Source organism: Micropterus salmoides, unplaced genomic scaffold (genome assembly GCF_014851395.1).
Source record: "Micropterus salmoides isolate LMB-PRFRI ecotype aquatic unplaced genomic scaffold, ASM1485139v1 Ms_hic_scaffold_23, whole genome shotgun sequence".
NCBI lineage: Eukaryota > Metazoa > Chordata > Actinopteri > Centrarchiformes > Centrarchidae > Micropterus > Micropterus salmoides.
Window position 1 is genome coordinate 12684109 of NW_024041484.1, and position 26255 is coordinate 12710363.

The window sequence follows — 26255 nt, forward strand, 5'->3', positions numbered from 1 at the left end:
CTCCTCTCGTCCTTCCCTCTGACAAGCTACACTACCAGGCAGGAGTCCCCGGCAGCAAGGCGCGCAACACAACACTGACAGCTGCGACTGAACCAAGCGGGGAAAGATGGAGCACAGAGACGCCGGCGTCAACATAATGTTAATGACCGATTCATACAAGGTAACGTACCCATGTTGGTTTCAGACGGAGGGAGGCTGGGCGGGTGGGTGGGTGGGAGGGAGCGGCTGATGGATGAAAATGTATAAAGTCAAGGTGGCTTCATCACCAGTCCCGAGGCCATCACACTGCTCTCTGTGGCCAGGGTCTCCGTCGTTTTACAGCAGGCCGAATGGGACGGAGGAAGAGGAGGAGAGGGCTTGTAGAGCAGACACCATATTCAGAAAGCAAGCATCCCTCTTTGAGCTAGCTAACTTACACCAGTTACCCACCGGCTCTGCTGGGCACAGTGGTATCAAGCTAGTTGAATTAGCTAACTTGCTAGCTCACAGAGAGAGCAGAAAGGGGACAGGGGGGATTGATATAAAAAAAGCTAATATTAGCCACTTGCTAGCAAGTGCAGTGGGGATTGCCCGGTGAACTGCACATGTCTCATTCAAGAACCCAGCTAAGCATAATGTTAGCCTGCGTGGAGCTAGCTTCTACCAGTGCAAATGCGTCACTCAATTTACGGAAAATCAAAACTGAAAGTTAAAAAGAGCCGGGGACATTACCCTCTGTGACAGTAGTTATGCGAGACCAAAGTGTTGCATACAATTGACACGCCTTCAAACGTTATTTAACAGTTGACTGCGGGCTTTTTAGCACTGATATATAGTCTCAAATGTAACTGTAATATAAAAGCACCTTACTGCTTACAATGTAAACAGAGAACAAATGCACTTGCGGCGAATGTACTTTCGCACGTAGCACGTTGGTTGGTTGCCAAGTTAGTTGCAGGGGTCATATGACAGCAAACAGTGATGGTGATGATGGGACAGAGAGGCAAAAGATTACAGAAAGGAAAGGGGATGGAGGTGGGGACAACAGCAGAGGAGTTTGAAAGACAAAATACAGGCATCAAAGAGGAAACGTTCAGACTGAGATCACATAAAAACGGCATACATGAACAATAAGTCTGATCTGAATAAAAACAAACAATGAATGTATGGTGAGGAAAGGGAATATGTGTGATAAATACAATTGACTGTGCACTTTTGCTGGAAAAATGACAGTCGATATATAACAATAAAACATTTATGAACCCACTCTAAGCTTAAATAAAATAACTGGGGCACTTCCTCACAATAATATAGGAAACACTCGAGGTAATAGGATGCATTTTTGATGCAAATAAAGTTTACTATTTTATATGGATTTTTTTCCTTACAGGGTGCTGTAAAGTTATATTTTAACGATCCTGTGTCTACTAATGCAGTCTTTTTGATTCTCAGCCAGGCTCTGAGAGTGTGAGCTTTGGGTTTAAGGTTCTTTAGAGCTTTACCCGATAATCTCCTAACAACATGGTTAAGGTATCGTTTAAAAGTTGGTGTTTTTTTATGTAGCAGTTAAGAGTCATGCAGGAAATACATTTTTCTTTGTGTAGGTGAATAGTCTTCTGATTAGCAGGGTAATTATTGTTCTATTGTTTATAAAGTAGTTGTGTGCCCTGAATTTCCAGTATATCCCGTCCAGGATGAACATTTCATTTCCAAGATACAGTTTTGGTTTTGATTTCTTGGAAACTAGTAGTTTTGCTATAATTTTCCATTCTGATATATTTATTAGTTTATTTCCATCTTAGTAATAATTCTTAAGATAATGCTCTTGAGTTTAAATTGCTAATGTTTCAGGCACTGCACAGTGTATTGATCTTAAACAGTCAATATTGTGTGCTTGATGTTATTGGTAAAACCCCTGCTGTTTAGTCTTTAGTGGTTGTGGAGGAAAAGCGACTTTACTGTTAAGTTCTCCTGGAGGTGTCATGGGCTTAATGAAAAAAACCCAAAAAGCCTCTGGATGACAGTTGGTTGATTTATTACATAAGTGACATTGCAACCATTCCTAACCCAGGAGTTATACCCTTTGTGTTGTAATTTATTAGGTAATATCATCGTAGCTTACGGGGGGGCGTCATCACTAAATATACAAATATTCTTAATATAAATATAGATGACTAACCTTGGGTTACAACAAATTTAGTTAAATCAAATGTTAAGTATCGCCACTGACTGGCACAGTAAAGGGCATACTCAGTCATCCGCTACATTGTAGCTTAAATATGAGCTCTAAACATAGACTGTAGTCAGCAGCAAAACATAACATTTTCATGAAATGCTTCTGGATAAAATGTCACCCTATTTTTCATTGATTTGAATTAATTGAACCTTATTAAAATAATAAGCCTTTTCTTAGTAAGTGTAATAAAAACCAAATATTGTAGATCTCGGTGAAACACTTTAATATAATTTCATATTCGGCTCATTTGCTCCACTTGGGGAATAGTGTCTGATTACTGATGATGTCTTACTACTGAAACCTGTTTCAGGAACAATCTCAATATAGTTGATACCTAGTAATGAGTTTCTTTTTATAAAAATTGGAAATGTATTTTCAGTTTCTCAAGAAAGGCACTTTTCCCAGTATGATCCTTAAGACACAGAGGAAGGCTGCTTGTGCTCTTGATAGCTACCAGGTGTGAGTGTGTCCAATCTAAAGCAGAACATTGCTGAGTAAATGTTTGTTTCTTGTTATGTCAGGATAGTTAAAGGTGCAACATGTAAGTTATGCCCCCCAAGAAAGAAAATATTCTTACACCTGTTTTCCTTTTCAAACAGAAAAATACAACTGTACTAGAGATGCACAGCTCGATCACCGGTGACCAGTATTGGATGGTTTTCAGCTTGATTGGCCTTGATCAGTGACTGGGGCCAATCAATTTCACATATCCGATTCTGCGCTGCACGATAGTGCACGTCATGTGCACAGTAGCACAGACACAGTGACTATTGCCACACAAACAGACACTTAAACATGTCATCAGCATGGATGTTCTTCACTGTGAGTGAATTTGTAATACATGTAAGGCCAAAATATGCCAAGTTTCCCACACAGACTTGTGCCCAGGTATATTAGCGGCCGCCAACGTGTATTTGGCGAACCATTTTTAGTTCTAAACTGTACACCTTCTGAAATCAAGTTTTCTTTCTCAGAGTTTTCGTCTCACTGAACGAATTGCGTTGTTAACTCATCTTAAAACACACTTCATTTAAACTCGAAAATAAATCTTACCAAAATCGTTGGTAGACTGCTGAGCCCTGTTCCGCTGCCCGCTCGCCTGATGCCGGTTCTGGTGGTTATTATGGACTCATTCAGCTTATAGCGCCAATAAGTATACTAAATTAATAAATGACACAACATCTATGTTTGGGTGTGCGTTGTTGTTTCACTGAAAGCGGCTTGTATGTGTGTAGCTTGTCTGTGCATGATTGTGTAACAACCTTTTGTAAAGGGTTAGGGCAAAGCAAAGCACTTGACTGTTTTGCAGACCAACCAGAGCCCCAATCCACTTTGTTCACAGGACATAAAAATAAGCTGCACCTGAATACCTTTATGTTTTGTCTGTTTGGATTGAAAAGAGAAGCCCATACCTAAAGTCAAGCTTGCCTATTGTGTTGAAACACACACACAGGAGTTCATTGTTTGTGTGAAGAGTCAGTCAGATTTGAACAAACTAGAGGGTGGAAGTGTGTGTTTTTTCATTGTTCATGTAAATTTTATGTGACAGCCACAAAACAAGTTTGTCCGCGTATGACCTAACGTGACATTTCTGACCCTTAACTCCAGAGAGAATTACACTAAGTGAATAGGTAAGGGTCTAGGATTTTGTGGGGAAAACATTTTTCACAGAACACAATGGCTACAGTGAGGGCTGATCTGTGACATTTAGGTAATGGGATGGTCCCATTATGCCACACTACCAGCTGCTGCATGCTTCAGATGTTGTGCTGTTTGGAAAGGCACACAGCAACGGAGAAATGCCCCTTCTGGTAGCTAGAAACACTTAATTCTTCCCACAAGAGCTTTCACCACTATCTCATGTTCACAGCAGTAAATCCTAAATGAGCAATAGAGAAATAATTGGCGTGTTTCAAAATGACATAACTGTGCACCAGGAACTTGACTTTCTATATTTCTAGATAAATGCTGTGTGTGGCGTGTGTCTGTATTTCAGTCTGTTCAATATATTTTGGTAATTTGAATGATGGTGGTAATTAAGAATGCAACTTCAGGGACTTAAATATATATTATATAGTAAGCTAGTTTTATAGTATAAGCATGAGGAGGAGGTTGGTTTAACATGTCAGTGAAAATCAGATCAGAATTGAACTGTTCTGATAGAACTGAATATTAATCAATAGTCAGCTTCACTCTAGGCAAAAGTGAAAGTTGTCTAGGGCTGCAATTAATGAATATTTTAATTAACGATTAAATTTAATAATGTATTAATTATGTCCATAAATTGTCAGATTTTTTTTAGAAAATGCCACAACCCAAGATAATGTCTTCAGATATTTTGTTTTAGACCAACCAACAGTTGAGAACCAAAAGATGTTCAGTTTATTATCAAGTACAAGAAAGAAAAGTTTCACCTTTAAGAAGCTGGAACCAGCAAGTGTTTAGGCTTTTTTTTGCTTTAAAATATATTATAAGTGATATCTGTGCATCTCTAAAGTTCTACACAAAGGCCTTTCTAATTTATAGCAGCACTGATTTTATTATTTTTTCCCACCTTGGGGGCAGTAGAACAAGGTATAAACAGAACATTAACATATTATCAACTCATAAAGTTGTTATGGAAATTTATGGGGGGAAATGGCTTACACATCAGATTCTGCCAAAATCACCCCATAATCATTTTAATATGTTTAACAATCAGAGTAATGATGTCAAATTGATCATTCCCTCTCCTATATCAATATCATTGCAATATCAGTCAAAATAATTGCGATTACAGGCACCCGAAGCTCCTCTGGTAGCGCGCACCATGCTATAGGCTCCACACACCCCCTTCCTGCCCCCCCACATTTGCTGTCTTTCTTCAGCTGTTTCTATTAAATAAAGGCAAAAAATCCCCAAAAATGATCAAATCAAATAATCACCATTAGATTTTTTTTTCAAAATCATCAGAGAATAAAACTTAAAATCTTCCTCATGGACTTGTCACATGCTGAGAAACCTCTCCCCATCTGCATTTTAATAAGTGTCCATCAAAAGCAGGGATTTCCGTCCGTATAACATCTTGGAATTGGGGCGTAGAAATGTGTAGTTTTTGCGTAGGCTCCACTATGTTGACAGCTAGCTGCTGCCTTTTGTGGGCCAGCGGGCAGTCCTAAGAGCATCTTTCAGAACTTTTTTTTTCCGCTGGAAATGACTGACTGACTGACTGACTGACTGAATATAAATATAATGTGAATGAACAAATACAGAAAAGTTGCAGGTTGGAAAACCAGAACAATGTGCTGAAAGAGGCTGAAACGCTCTGTAGAGATAAAGGCAGCTGTAAAGTCAGATGATAATTCTCTGTAAGTTGATCACTACAAGCAACTCCTTTCAGATTACACATAAGTTATTTTATCCATTCATATAAAGAAAATATTGATTTGTTCAGCTCTAATGACTGGCCTTGATTTGCCATTGTAAGTGTGTTCATGTTTGACCCTGGGAGGATTTCACACAATGAAATATGATGATTTACCAGATCTCCTTTAATAAAACTGTATCATCAAGACTACATGCTGTATGATTTATAATCAAATATAGGTTTCCAATTTATCACCCGGTGTTTTACGGTGTCCTCATATTATTATATTGGAAAATAAATGAAGAACATCCTTGGATGAAGAATAAGGAGGTGCCTTACTGGATTTGTGATTTTAAAGGTGGTGTGTATACATCTGCATGTGTGCCAGTGAATATGTACATGCACGTGGTCAGGCCTAGTGTCATGTTGTGTGTCTTGACTCTATTTTGAGTACTCGAAAGCCCAGAGGAAAGGACAGAGACAGGGTCAAAGAAACTGAGTAGTTCATTGACATTTATCTCTTCTTCAGAAACTGGGCGCGGAGCTGTTTTGTTCCCCCTTCGCCTGTTTGCCTGTTTTTATGTGTTGCGATCTAGCCTGTAGGCCATTTTCACAGGTAATGGTAGTGGTTGTAGTCAAATGAAGGACAAGGCTGTGACCTATATTTAGCTTTTTTAAATAGGAAAGGCCCGATATTCATCCTTCCTTCATCACTTACTTATTTCTCTGAGAGGTGTTTTACTCATACAGTATTCCCCGAGGGCAACTGAAAGACTTAATAGTATTTCACCATTGGTATTTAGTGTGTGCAGCTTATTACATGGATTTGGGTCAGATTGAACCCTTGATTTAAGCTGCTGTTTGTATGAATATTGGAAGCAGATCTGTCTGAAAGTAAATGTCAGGTTGCAAAATGATTGAGCTGTAGTTGTCCACCATCTTGTCGACCTTATTTGTGGAAAATTGCCCCTCAAATGCCCTAGCGTACTCTGCTGAAATCCCTGGTCTCATTTGGGATTTTATTGATGGCCAGATGGCTACAACTGACCAGCTGACATTATCTTTTCGTGTGTGTGTGTGTGTGTGTGTGTTTTTAAGGCCCCCACACGCCCCAAACAGTTCATGCTTTCTGTGTGTTTAAGAAACAAGCCTGGACATGTCTCAAACTGTTCACTTGGGTTTTAACTGTCAGGGTTTCTGGTATGGTCAGTTGACAGTTGATTAGAAGATCTGTAAGAGCACACACAACACCAAGAGTGGTATTTTCTGAATAAGAATAACAGTAGAGTTGCAGAATAATAACAAATATGCTTGCGTGGGAGAAGTCTGACGTGCCTTGCCCAGATTTTGACATTTTAGTATCGTATTATTTGATTTAACACAATAGATTGATAGATGGGTCTTTTGTGCAGCTGGAATGTTTGGTAACATCACAGATAAAATGTCACAATGATTGTGCTCCTTCACTTAATTTCCTCATGTTATCGAGCTGTTTCAAAACAAGCTGTGTAATCCTAAAGGTGTTTCAACATTTACACGAGAGGTTTCGTGAATTCCTCTGAAAATTTTGGTGTTTTTACAGTTTGTGAAACATCCATTTTCGTAATCCCTGTAATTTCACAAGATCTCACAACCTACATATGCATTTTGGCCTGAATATTAGGGATCTCCTAGAAACCCTTGCACACACCTTGCATGTGTGTGTAGGGAGGTGGGTGTTCAACAAGAAGATATTATTATTATTATGATATTATGGTCAATTAAGCCATCAGTTTCTTTTGTATGTTTTATTTGCATTACTTATTTATGGTAAATGCCCGTGCCATTCTGTCTCATCTCTGTGGCGTGTGCTCTGTCTCCGCAGGTAACACATTACAAACAGTACCCTCCCAACACGAGTAAAGTGTACTCCTACTTCGAGTGCCGTGAGAAGAGGACAGATCCCACCAAAAGCAGAAAAGTCAAATATGACAAAACCGTCTTCTACGGCCTACAGTACATCCTCCACAAATACCTTAAAGGTACGTCCTGACTCAGATTTGAATGATGCTGTTCAAAAGGGCCCATGCTTTGTATTGTGTTGTCAGTTGAACAAAAGTGCCCTTGAGCATCACGCTGAAGTGCTGCTCACCTCCCAGTAGGAGCTTCTCAGTGACAAACGCTGCCAGACTGAATGACTTTGCAACCGGCAGGTTTGGACCTCTGTTAATGATTTTCCCCGATGTCTGTGTAAATACTAATGTGTTTTCAGTCAACCAGTGAAATAAGGGTAACATTTCAATACTTAAAGGTGCAGACTTTTTTCACAGTACACTTCACAGTACACTAATGTTGTCCACTTTGCAATCATAGCGCATCCCAAATGCCTTTTGAGATGCGTTATTGGTTGCTGTTTTTTATACTTTTTTCTTCTCCCCCCTTCAGCACAAGGTCAAAGTAGCAGCACAGTACACCCGGTGCTACTAAAGATTCAATGAGTTGCTCAATGACACTTCAGCAGGGCAGGTGTTCGCTACTGTGGGCCGCAGTGACTGTCCTTTTTACTCACTTAAAAAGCAGCAAGGTTACAGTGTGCTTCACACATTAGACTCTACAGAGCCTTACACAAAGCCCAGCAGGTCAAGAAGAAAGGAGCAAGTGAGAAAAGACAGAAACAAGGCAAAGTATAATGCACACAATATAGTCTTTGCTCTAATTTACTCAAATTTATAAAGGTGAAGTCAGTTAGTGTGACCCTGAGGGGCATGGGAGAGAGCAAGAGAGACAGAAAAAGAAGGAGTCGAAAGAGGGAAAAAAAAAAGAAGAAGAATGCATCGCCCTCCTGGCTCCTAAGAGGATTTCATGGTGGGGCTGCAGAGGTGCGGGGGGGGCGGAGAGCCAGGGAGAACAGAGAGAGAGAAGACAAAAGCACAGCTGCTCTTTCTCCGTCGGCGGGAGAAAGGCCAGCTGTCTGCGCAGAGCGTCCCTTAGAGTTCAATGATTAAGCCAACTATTAGAGATGCGTCCTTGATCCTCCTGAAATCAAAAATGTGCACCACGATTCTTCTGGACTGAGTCATTGAGGGAATTTTAATCATCTCTAACTGTACTTTAGTCAAGTGCAGCAGAAAATGTGAACAAACTGAAGGTGATTGGGAGGAAGAGTAATAGTGAAAGTGAAAGCAGCCACCTGTTTAGGTATTAAAGGAAACCTCATTATTAGTTTTAACTCAATAGCCCTACTTTAAAGGGAGACACCTTTTCATAGTTTTCCATTCAGTCTCCCATAATGTAAAGCAGTTCAGTGAAAACAAAGAACCTATTTAGCCCTGGGATTACAGCTTTTTAGTGAGCAGTGTTGTTGATATTTTAGAAACAGCATGACAAATGTAAAAACCTCCCCACCAAAGCATTTTAAAGGAAGAAAATCAAGTCAAAGGAATAGTTTTGGGAAATTCGCACTCGATTTTGAGTCGAAAGTTAAATGAGAAAATATAATACCACTAATTAGCACAGTATGTCTTGTTTGTTTAAATTGCACTTTACAATTGGTGGTTTTTACGTGGGAGTTATGTGCTCTACATTTTTTTTTTTTTGTTAGTTTTTTACATATATAAGCAGTCACTTACTGGAGTCTTGTTGTCACTTGCCATGCAACCAGCAGAGACTCCAGGAAGTCGCTGCAATATCCAAAAAAATAGTCCCGCAAACATCCGGCTCTGTAACCATGCTTTAGAGGTAGCATTAGGCGAGCCCTTCCCCCCTGTTACCAGGATATGTGCCAAGCTAACCTAACTGGCTGCTGGCAGTAGCTTCATATTTACCGGGCAGACATGAGAGTGGTGTCCATCTGCTCATCGGGCTTGTGGCAAATGAGCAAAGAGTATATTTCTCGAAGTGTCAAACTCTTCATTCTAAGTTTTAAAATACTCAAGTATCCTCTTAGATTTGTAGACATATTCCTTGTTGTGGTTTGTTGTGCGCAGCAGTTTCTGTTGTCCAGGAACTTGAATGAGACAAGGTTGGTGTGTGTTTGGACAAAGACGTCTTGTCAGTGTGCAAAGGATGCTTCTAATTTCATTATAACAGTGGACAGTTTCAGAGTTTCATTCCAGTGCCTTTTCTCCATCAGTGTGTGTTTCTCCTAACATCTCTTTCTGTACCTCCTTGTGCTTCTGTTTTCTTCTCCCTTCCCCTTCCTCCTCCCTCCTCCCTCCTCCTCTCCAGGAAAGGTAGTGACTCCAGAGAAGATCCAGGAGGCGAAGGAGGTATACAGGGAACACTTCCAGGATGATGTTTTCAATGAGAAGGGGTGGAATTACATTTTGGAGGTAAGATTGCTTTTTATGCATATCTGAGTAGATTCCATGAGTGTTACAGATATTACTTTATAGGAATGGGTTTATTGAGAAAATTACTGAAAGTTGGAACTTTATATGGAGGAGTACATAGACACTAGTGTCGGTGCGCTTTAATTTAAGCACATTAAACATTCTGAAGGTGGAGTCTCTGTTATCAGAGAGGCTAGAGGCCTGTCTCAGACAGGCACAAGTACACTGTGGGAGATACATTTTGTGTGTTCCTGATAAACACACAAAATGTACATAGAGCAAGCTTGCAATCTGGTGCTGTGCTTTTCCATAAGAGGACTATAGGAGGCTTAACTGGTAACTGCTTTTATCTTGTATTGTTTTGTATTATTGTCTCTTGGGTATTATTGTCTTTACACTTGTTAAAGCACTTTGTAACTTGTTTTTGAAAAGTGCTCTACAAAGAAGATGATTATTATTATTATTATTATTATTATTATTATTATTATTATTACAAATACAAGTCAGATTCCGCAACTATAAATGAATCACAGTCAGTTGAAATATCCAGGAAAATGTGCACACTATGTTTTTGGTTATTGAGAGGTTCTGTTTCAGCACCTTGGAGAGAGCACAGCGCTCTCCACTGACGAGGCATTTTCTCGAGTGAGGAGAAGTGTTGATAAACTCGTATTAATATTAGTCTATAATCCAGCACACATCAGACGAACATCAAGCATACAAACGTAGCTCACTTTTGGACAGATGTATGTGTTATGGTACAGGCTATGATCTGCTACTTGTAGATTGGCTTCAGACCAGGTATATTTTGCAAAATCTCTCTGCCTTTCACCTAGGGCTGTACCAAATGTCATTGTTTTTACATTCAAAACTTCTTTTAAGGTTTTCAGATAAGCTTTGAATGTCTGTCCTCATATTTCACCCTAAAAAAATAACTTCTCAATTTTAATGAAGTGATTATTGGATTAAATTAATTTGTGGGTTTTTTTGTTAAGTACAGGCAGAATGAGTAGGATTTGTCAGTTACTGTTTGTAAACATATGATTCACAGTTGGCCCCCTGCAAAGACGGAGAGAGAGAGCACAGCGGCGGTTGAGCCAGGGCGTGAGTGAACGAGGAGTGCGAGTGCCATTAGCCAGAACAAAGCAGTGAAACGGAGAAATAAAAGTTATTTTCGGATTGTTTCACAGCAGTTACGTTCTAAAGCACAAATAAACACGACCTCAACTCCGCAAAATCCTGCAGGAAGGAGCCACATTGCCGGATTTTGTATGAATGCATGCAGCTGAAGCCACGCTTCATCCTGTGCGCTGTGCTTGCTGTGGGTAGCTCAGCCCTGCCCTCAATCAGACACATAGGGAGAGAGCAGAGGAGAGAGACGTGCGCTCACACAGTTTGCTCTGCGGAATGAACAGACATGGGGAGGGAAAAAAACAAAAAACAAAAGCTGTGCAGAATTCAGTCAACATTATAAACAAAACTTCGACCTATTCGGTACAGCACTACTTTCCATATTGCGCCCATGTGTGAAGCACACGTCTGAAGGTCAAATCTCACCAGAAACTGTATTTTCTCCAACTAGTGTGTGTCACCTTTGTCTCCATTTCTGGTCATCACAAAAAAGATACAAATGCAAACACTCTCTACAGGCTACAGAGAAGAAACTGCCACGGTGTAAATCTGATTCTGATTGCTACATTTGTGTCTGTGTGTGTCTTTGTGTTAATAGAAATACGATGGACACCTGCCAATTGAAATCAAGGCAGTGCCAGAGGGGAGTGTTATTCCTCGAGGCAACGTTTTGTTCACAGTGGAGAGCACAGACCCTGAATGCTACTGGCTCACCAACTGGGTGGAGGTAAGTTTGTTTTGGTTGTCCTCTGGGCCCAGAATAGAATAAGGGGTCAATTCTAGTGAGTCTAGGGACAGGGGACTGTTTAACTAAAATATGCTGTTGGTTGAATTGTGGCAAATGTAGGATTCATTGTGTTTTGAGATAGACATGCACACAAGTCAGCTTATCTGTCTATTCTGAGTCACCCAGCTTTATGGAAGTGCAATACTAAATCACTGGAGTTCTACTTGAATGGTATACGTTTTAAGCTCTGGATTAGCTTTGTCAAGTTAAAAGCCGCTTTAAATGTACCACCCCTATGCCCTCATGTAACAGTAAAAATGTTAATGTGCTGCAAAAAGTACATTATTAAGCATATCAGTAACATTTAATGCTTAGCTTTATTTGATTATTGATTAAATACTAAATATATTAGCAACATTCAAGTCCTTTTAATTACAGAGGAGGGTTAACGGTTTTATAAAAGCAGTAAAGTATTTAGCTTGGCAGCATGCCTGACACCACCTCTTATCTCTCCTTAAATCTCACCGAACTACAGTTGTGTCGTGCCTTGTTGCTTAATCACCGCACAGAGATGTGCTGTAACTGCAGAAAAGTCAGGCTGACTGAAAAGTGCAAGAGCAGAGTCGGGTGCTGAGAGAGTCCTTGTTTGGTGTTTTTGCAATTGACATAATATTTTAAGTCCTAAATCAACCCCTTGCTCTGACCAATGTTCTGTTCCCCCGAGACATCAGATATGTGAAATTACAGTGTAAAGAATGTTAGTCAGCTTTATTCACTTTGCATTTTAATTTACTTTAAGAGTGAATGATTAAGTTCCAGGCCTTCTGTCTTTTTTTATAAATACAGTAGCTGCTTTGTTGTAGTTAATAATATGATTTGTGTTGTACTCCCATTATGATGTTCCTCACACAGAATCACCAGAATCATGTGTGTGTTAACTGTGTTAGAGGGCTGCAGTCTGGATGAATTGTTCCTTAAAAGAATAGTTCGACTTTTTGGGAAATATGCTTATTGCCCTCTGGCAGAGAGAAAATGAGAAGATTTATACCACTTTTGTGTCTGTCTGTTGAATAGAGTTTAGCTTAGCGTAAAGATTCGAAACAAAGGGAAACAGCTAGCTTGGTTCTGTCCAAAGGTAACAAAATCCACCTACCAGCACCTCCATAGCGCATTATTAACACGTTATATGCCTTTGTTTAATCTGCAAAAAATCGTAGTGGAACGTCAATTTGCCATTTACAGGGTTTAGTTGCTAAACTGTGTCACTTCCTCATCGCAACTGGTTCTAGCAAATTGTTGTTTTTACATATTTTTACACTTTCATGTTTATTGTACAGACACAAGAGTAGTTTTAATATTGTCATCTAACCCTTGGCAAGAAAGCAAATTAGCATAATCCCCAAAATGTCATTATCATATTCATACTGTAGGTTTGGTAGAGTAATCAGTAGACATCCGTGAATATAAGCACCTGTGATCGTCCGTCAAGTCACAGCACATTTAAAACGCTCAAGCATAACGGGATGTGTCTTTTGTGACAGAAAGTTCAGCAGAAGTAAAATAGATTTTTGTGATTCGAAGCAGACACTTTGTTGGTTAATACAGCCTCCTCAGTGCAGCATTTGTTACGTTGAGCTAATGCACAGTGCGACTCCTCCCTGAGATGAGGAAGATCTCATGAACTTAATGCTGCATGAACAGGCTGTCCGCAATGACTCGGCAGAAGTCAGTTCATTTACCATGAGTGATATCTTCACTCTGTCTCCCCCTTTCTCAAAACACTCTCTTTCACTTATGCTCTCTATGCACCTCTCTTTCTCCTCGTGTTTAAGGCCCTGTGATTTACACGGACAGAATCGCCAGAATTTGATAGTAAAAATGGAATCAACTGTAAAACTTCCAAAATGTGGATGCAATTTTAAAAATCAGGATTTTCCCCAGGATTATAATTGGGTTTTCACAGCACTTAAGCCAAATTAATATAAGAAAACTATGCTGCTATGTTTTGGTGTCCTCTGCTCTCTGTTTTGACGTTTCACTAAGGGCAGTGCTGTTGCAATTCATTCATTGTGAATTGTCCCCTATTAAATAGTATTATAGTATTTTAATAGCCTATTGTTGGAATACATTTATTGTGAATTGTTCGCATAAATAATTGTTTATAATTCATATATTTGAATATTTCTATATGCATATTAGCAAGATGCATCAAATCTATTGATATTGATTAAATGTTTAATATTTTCTTATTAAATTGTTGAAATTTTATTTATCCACCACATGATTAAGCCCTTTTTTGGGGGAAAAATAAAATGCAATCTGGATAAAATGTAAATGGATTTCATAGGACCTTACTTCTTTGACTTCTTCCACAGATAATCATGCCTTGATTTCTTAAAAGAAAGAAAGAAAGTTGTTTCTATTTAATCATAATTTGTTATCTACTGATGCAAAAAAATAAAGATTTTAACATGCTGTACAAAGGAACTTTTGAAGTAATTACAAATGTGTCGTTGATTGGGTATAAGTCAGTCTGTCTCTTTTTTACGAAAGTATCTCAGCACGTTTTGTAAAAGTCCAGTGTTTCCTGGATGTGACTACATTTAGATCTATAATTTGATGCACATACACTCAACCCTAATGGCAAATACACTCATTAAAGGGAAGGGTGTTTGGACATGGGTCACCCACAGCCAAGAGCACTGTTACAACACACACACACTGTGCTGATAAATTTGGATCGCATAGACACACTTAGTCTCTACGGCTGATATAAATACATGCATAAATACACACACACACACAGTCATTCTTCATGGCTGAGGTAAAATTAGCCATGGTGTTCAGTCTGGTGTCCTTGGGCTTGTTCTCTTTCTCCTCCCCACTCTTGCTGTCCCTTCTTCTTTTACTTTCTGTCATTTTCTCCCAATTATCATTCTCATTTTCTCCCGATTGTCATTCTCTCCGTCACACCATGTTCTCCTTTTTTGTTTTTCTTTTTTTTTTTTTATGTCTGTCTTGCTCTTTTGGCTCTCTGCTCCCCCTGTCTTCCTCATTCTCACCCCACTCTCTCATTCCCTCCATTTTGTTCTGGGACAGTGACCGAGAAGTTAAGTTGGTGCGTGTTTGTGTACACACACATTCCTCCTGAGTGTTGTGCTGCTGCCCCATTAGACCGCCCCTCCCCCCCCACCACCACCATTACAGACATGAGATCCAAGGCAATTAGTCTTGCTCCGGCAATCACATGACTTCATATTATGGTTTAGATTATGATTAGTCTGAGGTGGCATGTGACTCTGTGCTGAGGGTTATAGGGTGAAAAGACACACTGTGTAGTATTAGTAGGCAAGTGAGGAATCAGAACTGAAAGTTCACAGAGATGGGATTAGCTCTCTTTCACTCTGTATGTGTTGGTAAAGAGGTTTTGAAGTGCACGTACTTAACTGTCACTCCTTTTTATACTCACACAACTTCATGTAAGTTGTGAAATGTTGCAGAGTGTGTGTAATTACACGATAATAACAGCTTGAGGAAGTATTATTATTGAGTAATTGGTAATATTATTGAGTTTCCCCTCGCAGGATTAAATAAAGTATATCTTCTTCTTATAGTTTTCTAATATTCTCTTTCTAGGAATAAAAGTGAGGTGGTGAAGTTGTGATTTAATGGTGAGAATTGAATATATAATCTACCCTGCCTCTATCTTTTTCAAAATGATTTTTGAAAATGACATTAAAATGAATCACTATTGAATATTAAGGTAGAATATATATTAATGAATTTATGTATAAGAGCACACACACACACACACACACACACACGTACGTACTGGACACTTATGATGGCAGAAAGTGTGGATTCATAAAATTTCCCAGGTGGTGGTGTGGGTACAGATAAGCCACTTGTTTTCATATTGAATTGTGTGACTGGTCCAGTTGACATGAGGCATCGAGGAATGTATTTTCCCCCAGAGTTTGTCTTGTGTGAATAAGCAACCCTCTTTATCCCCCTGAGCCTGTTAGTTTGGGGTTTTAGTACCAGAAGAATACTGGGGAAAGCAGGATGGTTCGACAAGACATTCACTGGTCTGTAGAGTGCTGGCAAAAAAAAACATTTTGTTAACCTAGATATTATGTTCACATTGAAAGCTGTGTTTAAAGAGGCTCATTGGCTTTGAAAACGTTGTTTGTTAATGTTTGTTTGTGTGTAAGAGCTGAGAGGTGTTTTAAATCATAGACAGAAATTAGAAGGCGTGAACCTTAAACCTAATAAAGATCCAGTGAACTGCACTGAACTCAGCTGTCCTTCCTTACTCCATCAGACCATTCTGGTCCAGATCTGGTACCCCATAACTGTGGCAACCAACTCCAGAGAGCAGAAGAAGATCCTCGCCAAGTACCTCCTGGAGACTTCTGGGAACTTGGAGGGACTAGCATACAAACTACATGACTTTGGCTACAGGGGTGTCTCCTCACAAGAGGTACTGTATACTTCACTATACTACTATACTGTACTATACGCAGTACAGTAGATTTTGTCGAAGTGGGGCTGTATACTATGCTCATCCTAACAAAGCTGGAAACCCGAAGATTTTTTTAGGCAAACTAACAAATAGATGGAAAACAAAATAAATGTGGAAGTTCATTCTCAACTTTGGAAATTCTAACAATCCCAGCTTTCAACAGTGTCAAACGGCACTCAGTTGTCATGTAGATGGGTCTGTTGACCTAAGAGCTCAGTACCTTTTTACAGATTTCATCCATAGCACTTTGGGGACATCAGCGATACACTTGACTCCACTTACTAGCTTTTCCTGGAGCTTTCAGCCCTATCACACGGCGTGTTAGCAAGTCGACTCTAAGGTTGGATCGTTTTGAATGTTGTTTGAAACAAACCATGTCCAGTTTACTTTTAGGCTTAAATATAAGGTATAAAATGGGAAAGACTTATAATAATATAAGAAATATATATAAATAACAAATAGTTAAACTTCAACAAAATTGAATTAATGATTTACTTTATAATAGGCTGTGTTTGCCCTTTAGCTCCTATAACCTGTTTCGTTCCTATTTGCAGACTGCGGGCATTGGGGCCTCCGCCCATCTGGTCAACTTCAAGGGCACAGACACTGTAGCTGGCATAGGAGTTATTAAGAAGTACTACGGCACCAAGGACCCTGTACCAGGCTTCTCAGTGCCTGCTGCAGAACACAGGTAGACACTCACACACCTTTCTCAACATATAATGTTACTAACTGAATCTTTGAGACAGGATATCTTTCTTTGTAGCCCATGTCATTATTTAGCTATAGAGTGTTTCCTGGCTTTTCCAGAGGGTTTAGTGGCACCGTTTCCATTGTGATGTAGGGCAGTAGCTCACCACCCAATTAAATACACAAGCAGTAATACGACCTTTAAGTTATGATGGGTGTCTGCCAACACTTTTAAGGAGCGTACAAGGTCCACAGAATCGTTTAAGCAAAACATTTGGCCCCAGGAGGATGTTAAATCCCTTTGCACACTGTCAGTTAGCATAAGTCAAGTATTCACATATACCCAGAAAGTGCACGGGCATCATAGGCACGTCACTGCTCATCTCCAGTGCTGCCTCTAGTGAGATGGTCCATGTTTTCGATGAGAGCCAGGTCTGGAAGCAAACCTTTTCAGGCGCATGCCAAATTGATTTTCAAAACAGTTTGTCATCTTTCCTTTGTTGTCTGCCAAATCTGTTGATGGAGTGAAAATGCACTAATTGTTTGGCAGCGGTTGGTGTTAATTTGCTTCCCCGATTAGAGCTTGGTCACCCTCGCACTTATTATCTGATTCATCTAATGTCAGTGTGTCAACGGGGCTGTGATTGGCAGAATGCAAAGGATTTGATTGGCTGCCTCACTGACGCGCATGTCCCTCACATGTCTCTGGTGTTTTATTGCACTGATCTGTCCTGCTCAGAGCGCACGCACACGCATACACATGCGCGCGCGTGCACACACACACACACACACACTTACTTTCTCTTTCTGTTTCGCCCTCATGCACACAGTCGCGTCTTCCTTGCCACCAGGGCAGTTACTGCCGCTCCAGCTCACCTTTCTTCCCCGCACCAATGCATTGTGGGATGGTGGCAATAGTTGTCATAGTAACCATTATGTAATGGCCCGCTCCTAAGATCTGTATGGTTTCTGCCTCAGAGGGAGGAGTCACTGTGAAATTCCACTTTGATCGAGATGTAGAAGGAAAGGGAAGGGTGTTTCAGAGCAGAGTTATGTCACCTTCAGAGCTCGTTTTCCTGTAAATTTTCAATGGAACAGAAGAGTTTCATAGACTAGTAATGGCTCTGGAAAGAAACTGCAACTGAATCAGAAGTACTATTTAGAACAAGTCTGTCGTTTGTGTGAAATAGTATTAAAACATATACCGTCTCAGTTTTTTTAAAAAGTCTTGCTGGAGTGCCAAGTAGCTTAGGTTTACTCTGTGAACACATTTTTTTTTTAGTTAATAGCACTTCCAAAGAAACCAGAAACTAAATCCCAGCTACCTTGTTTGCGTTGGGGTGGGAGCGGGAATCTCAGACATCTGACAACCTCTGCACACAAAACTGAAACTGTCTTCAGGGCCAGATTTGACCAGGGGGAAAGTGGGGAAAAAAATATGTTTCTCTTTTTGTAGATTGGGTGGACTAAATATGGAGGTTCTTGAACACAGAGGGGGCTGATATGATTGGTCAGAGGATAGGATGACACACCAATGGGACGACAAACAGTTAGGGGTGAGAGAAAAAACAGATTGTTAGATTCATTGCGATGCGGACGTGGAAGATTCTGATTCGTTTAACAAATATCAAAAAATCAATTTAAATGTTAATTGATAACGTAATGTTGATGAAATGCAAAAGGCGGAACCAGCGGAAGTTCAGCACTCAAACTGTCTGGCGCGCACATAACAGAGAGACCAGTTTTCCCCCTGTATTCGGCACACCACCGGTGCGTAATAAATAATCGCCCTTCTAAAACGTCACACAATCATTAATATCAATGCGCAAGTAATGATTTTTAACTCTCACAATGTGCGAGCATTGTGACACTTAACGCTTGGCAAGCTCTTGGTGTGGCCGAGCAAATGAGATAGAGCGAGTGGTAAAACATGATGGGGAAAGTTGGTGGAGAAAATATTAGCAGTAAGTTTCAGTCTGGTAGTAAATGTGTAGTGAAGTTCAAAGTGGGTCTTTCAAAAGTCTGTAGTTTCCCCAACTGCTGGAAAAGTGAAGGCTGTTAGCGCTAGCTAACGTTAGCTAAGTTAGTAATGAAGTAATATTAAATGGCTCAACTGTATGTCATTAGTACTACTTGTCAAGGGTTGAGAACATCTGGTACAAGCGTAGACTAAACTGGTGTACAGCTCTGTCCCGTACACACTGTACATCCTGATAATTATATTTCAGTTTTCGGAGGGTCTGACTACAGGTTGTTAAATGAAGATCCTTGGAGCTGAGGATGATGAAGTAAATTAGGAATGCAAACTAGTCCTTTTATGCTAAGTTGGACAGGTTTCTTTTGGATTTTAATTTGCAAATTAAATGCTTAGTAATTATCCAGAAATCCTGTGTAGAAAAAAAAAATGATGCATCCATAATCGCATTCCAGCCTCTGAATCATAATCGAATCTAATTGTGAGGTGCCAAGAGAAATGGTTATTAGAACTAAGCAAGATGATCTTCATAAACAACACTATGTTGAAGACACATGATATATAAACAGCATATTTGTGACAATTGAATGCATATTATGCCTGCAGTCAAAGGACCAAACGTTTTAAGTAGCCAAACTCAGCTGCTTAGCTGCTAAGAGGAACAGATTAAACATTTACATGCCAAAATGATTTAACCTCTTGCCAGCATGTGGGACACCTGGAATTGTATGTAGCTCTTGCATTTACCTGTCTCATCAACAAACTACATAGTAGAGAATTGTAGTTAAAAAACAATATGTCTTTGGCTTTAAACAGTAGTACATCTGCTATCTCAGGCAGCTAAAACAGACCTATTTTAACCCCAAGATAATACAATTTGGCTCAGGTCTGGTTTCATCTAAGACTAAAACCTGGGGTGCACTGCCCTCTTCTGGACAATCTGTGGCATTATCATTTGATGAACGTCTTTGTTTCTCCCTTTCCTGAATATTGAACTGGCGGGAAGTGGTCTCCTCCCATTTATTTGTTTACTAGTTCATGTAAAAGCATGTAAAACCTACCACAGATGTTGTCCACAGTATGTTCTAGTTTTAATCATCAATATGGGAAGATAAATGATTGCAGGACACAAAATAATACGCTGAACAAAATTATAAACATAATAATATAAACTTTTATTTATTTATTTTTTTTTCCCATTCATCGTGAGCTCAACTCAAAGATCCAAGACTTTCTCTATGTATCTCTGAGTTCAGCTCATGATGAATGGGGGCAAAAACAAAAGTGTTGTGTTTCTAATTTTATTCAGTGTAACTTCACTGTTGGTCTCTCTGCAGTACAATCACAGCGTGGGGGAAGGACCATGAAAAAGATGCTTTTGAGCACATCATCACGCAGTTCCCCAACGTGCCTGTATCCATAGTCAGCGACAGCTACGACATCTACAACGCCTGTGAGAAGATCTGGGGAGAAGACCTACGGGGGCTGATAGAGAAGCGCAGCGCCGATGCCCCGCTGGTTGTCCGACCAGACTCAGGAAACCCTCTCGATACGGTTTTGAAGGTGCATTCACGTGCACAGCTTTCCTTTCAAGTAGGATCTTAAAACAAGCGAGCACATCAACTTCCCAATCTTGGTACAACTATCTGCTCTTCTTTTACTTCTGTCAGGTTTTGGAGATCCTGGGTAGGAAGTTTATTCCAGTGGAAAACTCTAAAGGTTTTAAGGTTCTCCCTCCTTACATCCGAGTCATACAAGGAGACGGAGTTGATATCAACACACTGCAAGAGGTACGGACACATGCTATTTATTCATGCATTTATTCGGACACAACACCACCATAACAATAGGTTGTATCTTTCACCGGATGGTAAAAGCTTTAAAGCAGCGGGGAGTAAGAATCTTCGCTGTCCTGTATAAACCATGTATCTCTGGAATGGGGAATATTATGAATTAATAAAATATGACAAATTTCCTTTCAAGAAGTATGACGATTTTCTCAACCCATAAAGGAACACTAAAGAAAAATAAATTAAAAACACCAAATTTGGAGATACATGGAAAATCACATGTTGTACATGTGCGTTACATTTTTGGCTGTGTGTGTTTTGCTACAGATAGTGGAGGGAATGAAGCAACACAAGTGGTCCATTGAGAACATTGCCTTTGGGTCCGGAGGTGCTCTGCTGCAGAAACTGACCAGAGATCTGCTCAACTGCTCCTTCAAATGCAGCTATGTGGTCACTAATGGACTGGGGGTGAGTGCTGGCACGTTTGAATGTAGCTATTGTGTTTCAGTGAACCGTTGTATCAGTGTGGTGTTTAAATCAGATGTGAAAATAACCCAACAGTTGTGGTAATTGCATCATGTGTAATGGAACTGTTTTTGTGGTGGGAAAAGGTGAACGTGTTCAAGGACCCAGTGGCGGACCCCAACAAAAGGTCAAAGAAAGGTCGCTTGTCTCTGCACCGGACACAGAGTGGAGACTTTGTCACCCTGGAGGAGGGAAAGGGCGACCTGGAGGAGTATGGCGTGGTGAGTTTAACGACCACAATAACACAGACATTTGTACACATTAAATGCAAAAGGAATTCATTTCACCAACACTGACCTGCCTCTTCTGTCACCTTTTGCATTTTTTGTTTTTCTTTCACTCTGCTCCTCCTTTCTCCCTTTTCACCTGTCCTTCTGCACTCCTGTTTCTTTTCTCTTTTTTTTCTTTTACCCTCCCTCCAACTTGTTATGCTATTCATCTCCAGGACCTGCTGCACACAGTCTTTCAGAACGGGAAGATTGTGAAGACCTACACATTTGACGAAGTCAGAGACAATGCCAAGCTTAAAGAGAGCGAGCTTGAAGAGCTGCTCCACTGAACGCAGCACAACTGAACCGCCACCCTCCACCCAAACCCCAAAACAACCCCACCCCCCTTTGTCTTTCACCTTTTGGCCTCCGGCGTCACCTCTGAAAATGGAGGTAGCGTGCACTTCAGATTCCACTCCCAAAGCCAAAAGTTTCCTTAAAACCTTAAAATTAACAGAAATTCACCCCTCAGTTCCAAAACCACTGTTTCTGAGGAATTTGGAAACTCACAAACCTCTGAACGGCGAGCACCCCATTAATGTGTGAGGGGGAGGGAAGAGAAGAAAATGACTGAGGGGTACTGTAAGCGACAGGAATAACTAGACGTATATAAGGAGAGAAGTTGAGATTGTGATGATAAAACGCGATAAAACACTTCTGTGCACTGCTGCCACAGAATTGGCATGTTGCAGTGATGATTGTAGGTTTTTGAATGGGCCCTTGGCGGCTGCATGCGGAGTGAGCACACTGAGTCAGAGTGAGAACAGTCATGACAGAAACAGACAGAGAAATGATAAGCCACACCCACACCAATGACCGTGCCCCGTGTATTGTGTACAGAACTGTGTAGAGAGAAAAAACATGTCTAAATCTACGTAGCTTTGTCTTTTATGTGAAGGAAGGTATATAACGGTGCACCGATAACATTGACGGACAACAGTTAATATATTGCTTTTATTGGAAGCTCACAAACACCTAAACTAAAATTATGGGTGATGAAGGAATTCATTTTCCCGTTTTCTTGCTTTTAATAGGTAGTTAAGTACTACCTGAATATTTTGTACTCTTATTCCGCCACATAAAATGTTATTGGTGCATCTCTGAAGGTTTATAAATGATCATCTACCTGCCGTTATGTTGGCCCAAAGAGCATTCACATCATGAAGGCCCAATTTTAATGTTTTTTGTTTGTTTGTTTACATTACGTGTAAACATTGGATTATATTGCTCGAGCATTTTTAAAGAAATTTATGAAAATTGCTGATTTTCCATCAGTATTGTCAGCGTTACCAGAGTCCTGAAGAAGCACCAAATCTTTACAAAATGAACTTGATTAGATTTAAGTCCAAAGTTTTGGATTGGGTCTTCAGGGCGGCGAATGCTCTCGAAACCAGCCTTTGTGTAAGAGTTGATGTAAAAAACTAAAACTAACAAAAAAAACGTCACGGAAACCGTCTTCACTGGAATGAAGATGATCTAACGTGATCTAATGTGTTCATGAAAGATTACATATGTGGCTCTGGGGCTGAAATGTATGTTTAATGTGTGTGTGATTGGATTTGTTTTGTGTGTGTACTGACATTTTCTTCCTTTTAAAGGATTGTGTAGTATTCCTTTATGCAAATGTACATGTTGATCGGGGGGAACAGAGAACACGCTTCAGTTTACTTTGCCAGCCTTTTGCTCTAAAAGAAGACACAGCGTTGTGACAAAACAGGTGGCGATACAGTAGTGAGTGTGTTTTTCTTTTGGGCAATGTACAAGAAGGCAGAGAAGTAAGACCCGTGATCTAAAAACATCTTTCTGACGGGAATGTACCGGCCATGCATTGGCATTTGGCGGTGCACATTTGCAAACCAGCAAAACGTTGCTCTCAGTATTGCTGCCCTAACTCTTGAAAAGCGGGAAAGCTTCAACAGCTGTGTTTCTGGTAAATGTGCCCAGCAATGGCACATTGTACTCTTGTTTGGATTCATTGCCCAAGTATAAATGGGATGTTGCTGCTGATGCCTTTTTGAGATAATTATCTTCCCAATCCGAGCATCTCAGTGTCACTTCTGTTTGCGGGTGTGTTTAGTCACACTGCTGAGCTGGCCCTTTCGGAGTGAAGGGATATTTTTTTGTCTCAGAGCTAGGAGGGATTGTGTAGGTGCTAGGAGCAGGTGACATCACAGGAAACAAAAAGGTTTGTGAAGACCAGAAGCTAAATATTTAGCCATGGATGGATGGACTATTGGATAGATTGTTATGAAATGTACAATTCACAGGATGAATTGTAAAAACCTTGGTGATCCATTAACTTCTCATCTAGCGCCATCATCAGGTCTAAATTTGAATATGTCTAATACTTTGGTTTTTTACCAAATACATGCAAAACTGATTGCCACTCTCATCAGCCTCAGCTGTATTTTGTGTGTTTAGTGCTAATTAGTAAAATGTTAGCATGCTAACACACTAAACTAAGATGGCAAATATTATAGCTGCTAATCATCAGCATTGCTGTACATGTTAGCGTGCTGACATTAGCATTTAGCTCAAAGTACAGCCTCACAGAGCTGCTATCATAGCTGTGGACTGCCTTGTTAAAACTTTTATAAAACTCCAGGTAACAGTTTTATTCAATGTCTGCACACTTTTCAGACCCTCAGCTGCTTCACATTCATTGCTTCACATGTTCTCACCTGGGAGCAGCCCACTGCTACCCAATTGTTTGGCCCTGAGCAGCTTCACTTGAGCTATTAGAGCTTCAGTGACCTTACCCCCGTTCCCTATGGACCTCAGCTAGTTTTCTGTGATTTCAGGAAAGACCTTGAAGAAACCTGTGATGTCACTGACTTTTGGCTCAGACCAACCTGCTCAAACAGACAAGCTGGTATACATGCTAAAACAATGTCACAGTGTTTTCTGTATTTCCTTTGCTTTTTTTGCACCTGTCGCTACTGTTACCTGTAAAATCATTTATTTTTTTCTGAAGAAAAATACAGTTCTTCTTTACTTTCTCCAAGTATGGGGTGCATTTTAGTATAACTCTGATTTCAATATTTTGATACTGTCTAAGTTCTTACCTCAGAGAAATATTATTATTTTGTATGACAAAGGAGGAAAAAAAATGCCAGAACTGTTGCAGTGAATATCCTTATTCACAAAGGATGCGGCCATACTGCCTTCTCACTTGTACATACAGCAACTAGTTTGACTAAGAGCAGAGAGGGCATGCTAGAGAGACGACCACAGTAGATAATATTATTATTTTTGTCAGAATGATCGTTTTTGTACCAACAGAAGAATATCCAAAACAGTTTGAATTGGCAGTGTGACTGTTTTTTTTCTGACTGTCCGGCTTTTAGCTTCTGTGTGTGTGTGTGTGTGTGTGCCTTGTGTGAATGCCTCGTGTAATGGATGAAAAAGTGTTTGTGAATACTTTTTTTCCTTTCTGTTGTTGTTGTTTTACTCGTATGTATATGTTGGTTGTCCCAAACTCTCTCCCAACACAACTGATATTTTAACTAATATAACTTGCTATATTGTCAACAATACATTGATTAAAGATGCCACCCTGTCAGTTTGAAATAGTTGATTTATTGTGCCTACTTTTATATAGGATTGATTTAAAGTACTATCTCACAAGTATTGATCTTTTCTGTTCAAATGTCATTAGCTGAACCCCACGTTGCCAGTTAAACATCCTTCAGGGAGTTGGAATTATACACACTACAAACCCAATTGACATTTAGGTAACACTTTAATTCATGGATCTGTAATTTCCTAACAATTTCCCAGGAAGTTCCTGGAAAGAGTTCTGTAAACATAAATATGATCTGCTCCATTTACACCCAAGAAAAGAATAATTCATTATTCAGTAGGAAAAGTTATTTTTCATGTATGATGAATTGTATCTGTAGACAAATGCTTACCTTTTTGCATGTTCAGATAACCAGCTGTGCACTGACTAAGAGTAACTCTAGATTAAGCTAACATTTTTATTGAAATGAATAAATTTCAGTATACTGATTTCACCCTGCTGCTATTTTTCCCTATGATTAGTACCAAATGACAAACTTCTTGTTCTTCACCAGCATTTAGTATCTCAACTACTTTTTACTGATTCAGCTGCAAGAAATATCTGAAAAACTTTTAGAAAGCCTGTTATTAAAATGCAGGTTGATGAATGTAAACACTACTTCTACTTTTATGTTGCATTGTAACCATGTTCTGTGTAGTTAGAGCTGCATTCAGAAAATCAGTCCCTACGTTGCATCTAGGTTCTATGGTATTGTACAAGGCTTGGTGTTGGTATGTTTTTGTTGTTAGACACATCCTGGACCAGAGCTACAGAAGACCGATATCGACCAGGACAGTATATCAACTGACTAGTATATCTCTATCTAATGAGTAACAAAGTATGTCAGTACAGATATGGCAAAGATGTCCAGAAACAGTGCCTCCAACAGAGCACTGGCAAATGTATTTTGTTAAATGTAAAATGTCTTACTCTGTCCATATTGCGCTTACAACACTGTATTAACCAAATGTAAGGGATCCTTATTAAAATGTTTGTGTTTATGGGTCAACAACTATAAGCTAATTTATTGTCAGACTTTTAAATCTCAAATGACAAAATCTCTATGAAGATGAGATTTTTTTTTGGCCCATTTTAAAACAGTTTTTCCTTTTAGACCCTTATTAAGTAGTCTTGTGAAATTACCTTTTATTCATTTTAAATGGTCATGTTACAGGTGGCCTCTTAGGTTT

The 26255-nt window shown here is 39.8% G+C and overlaps 1 protein-coding gene across 1 annotated transcript; it reads left to right on the forward strand.

Annotated features, from left to right (window-relative positions):
* nampt1 (nicotinamide phosphoribosyltransferase 1) lies at positions 1-25518 on the forward strand. The gene is made up of 11 exons (XM_038738892.1): positions 1-160; positions 7426-7582; positions 9768-9871; positions 11601-11729; positions 16054-16212; positions 16809-16945; positions 20257-20482; positions 20590-20709; positions 21037-21177; positions 21321-21455; positions 21680-25518. Exons 1-11 carry the CDS (start codon positions 107-109, stop codon positions 21791-21793), a joined length of 1476 nt encoding a protein of 491 aa, XP_038594820.1. The 5' UTR covers positions 1-106; the 3' UTR covers positions 21794-25518.
* The last annotated feature ends 737 nt before the right edge of the window (positions 25519-26255 follow it).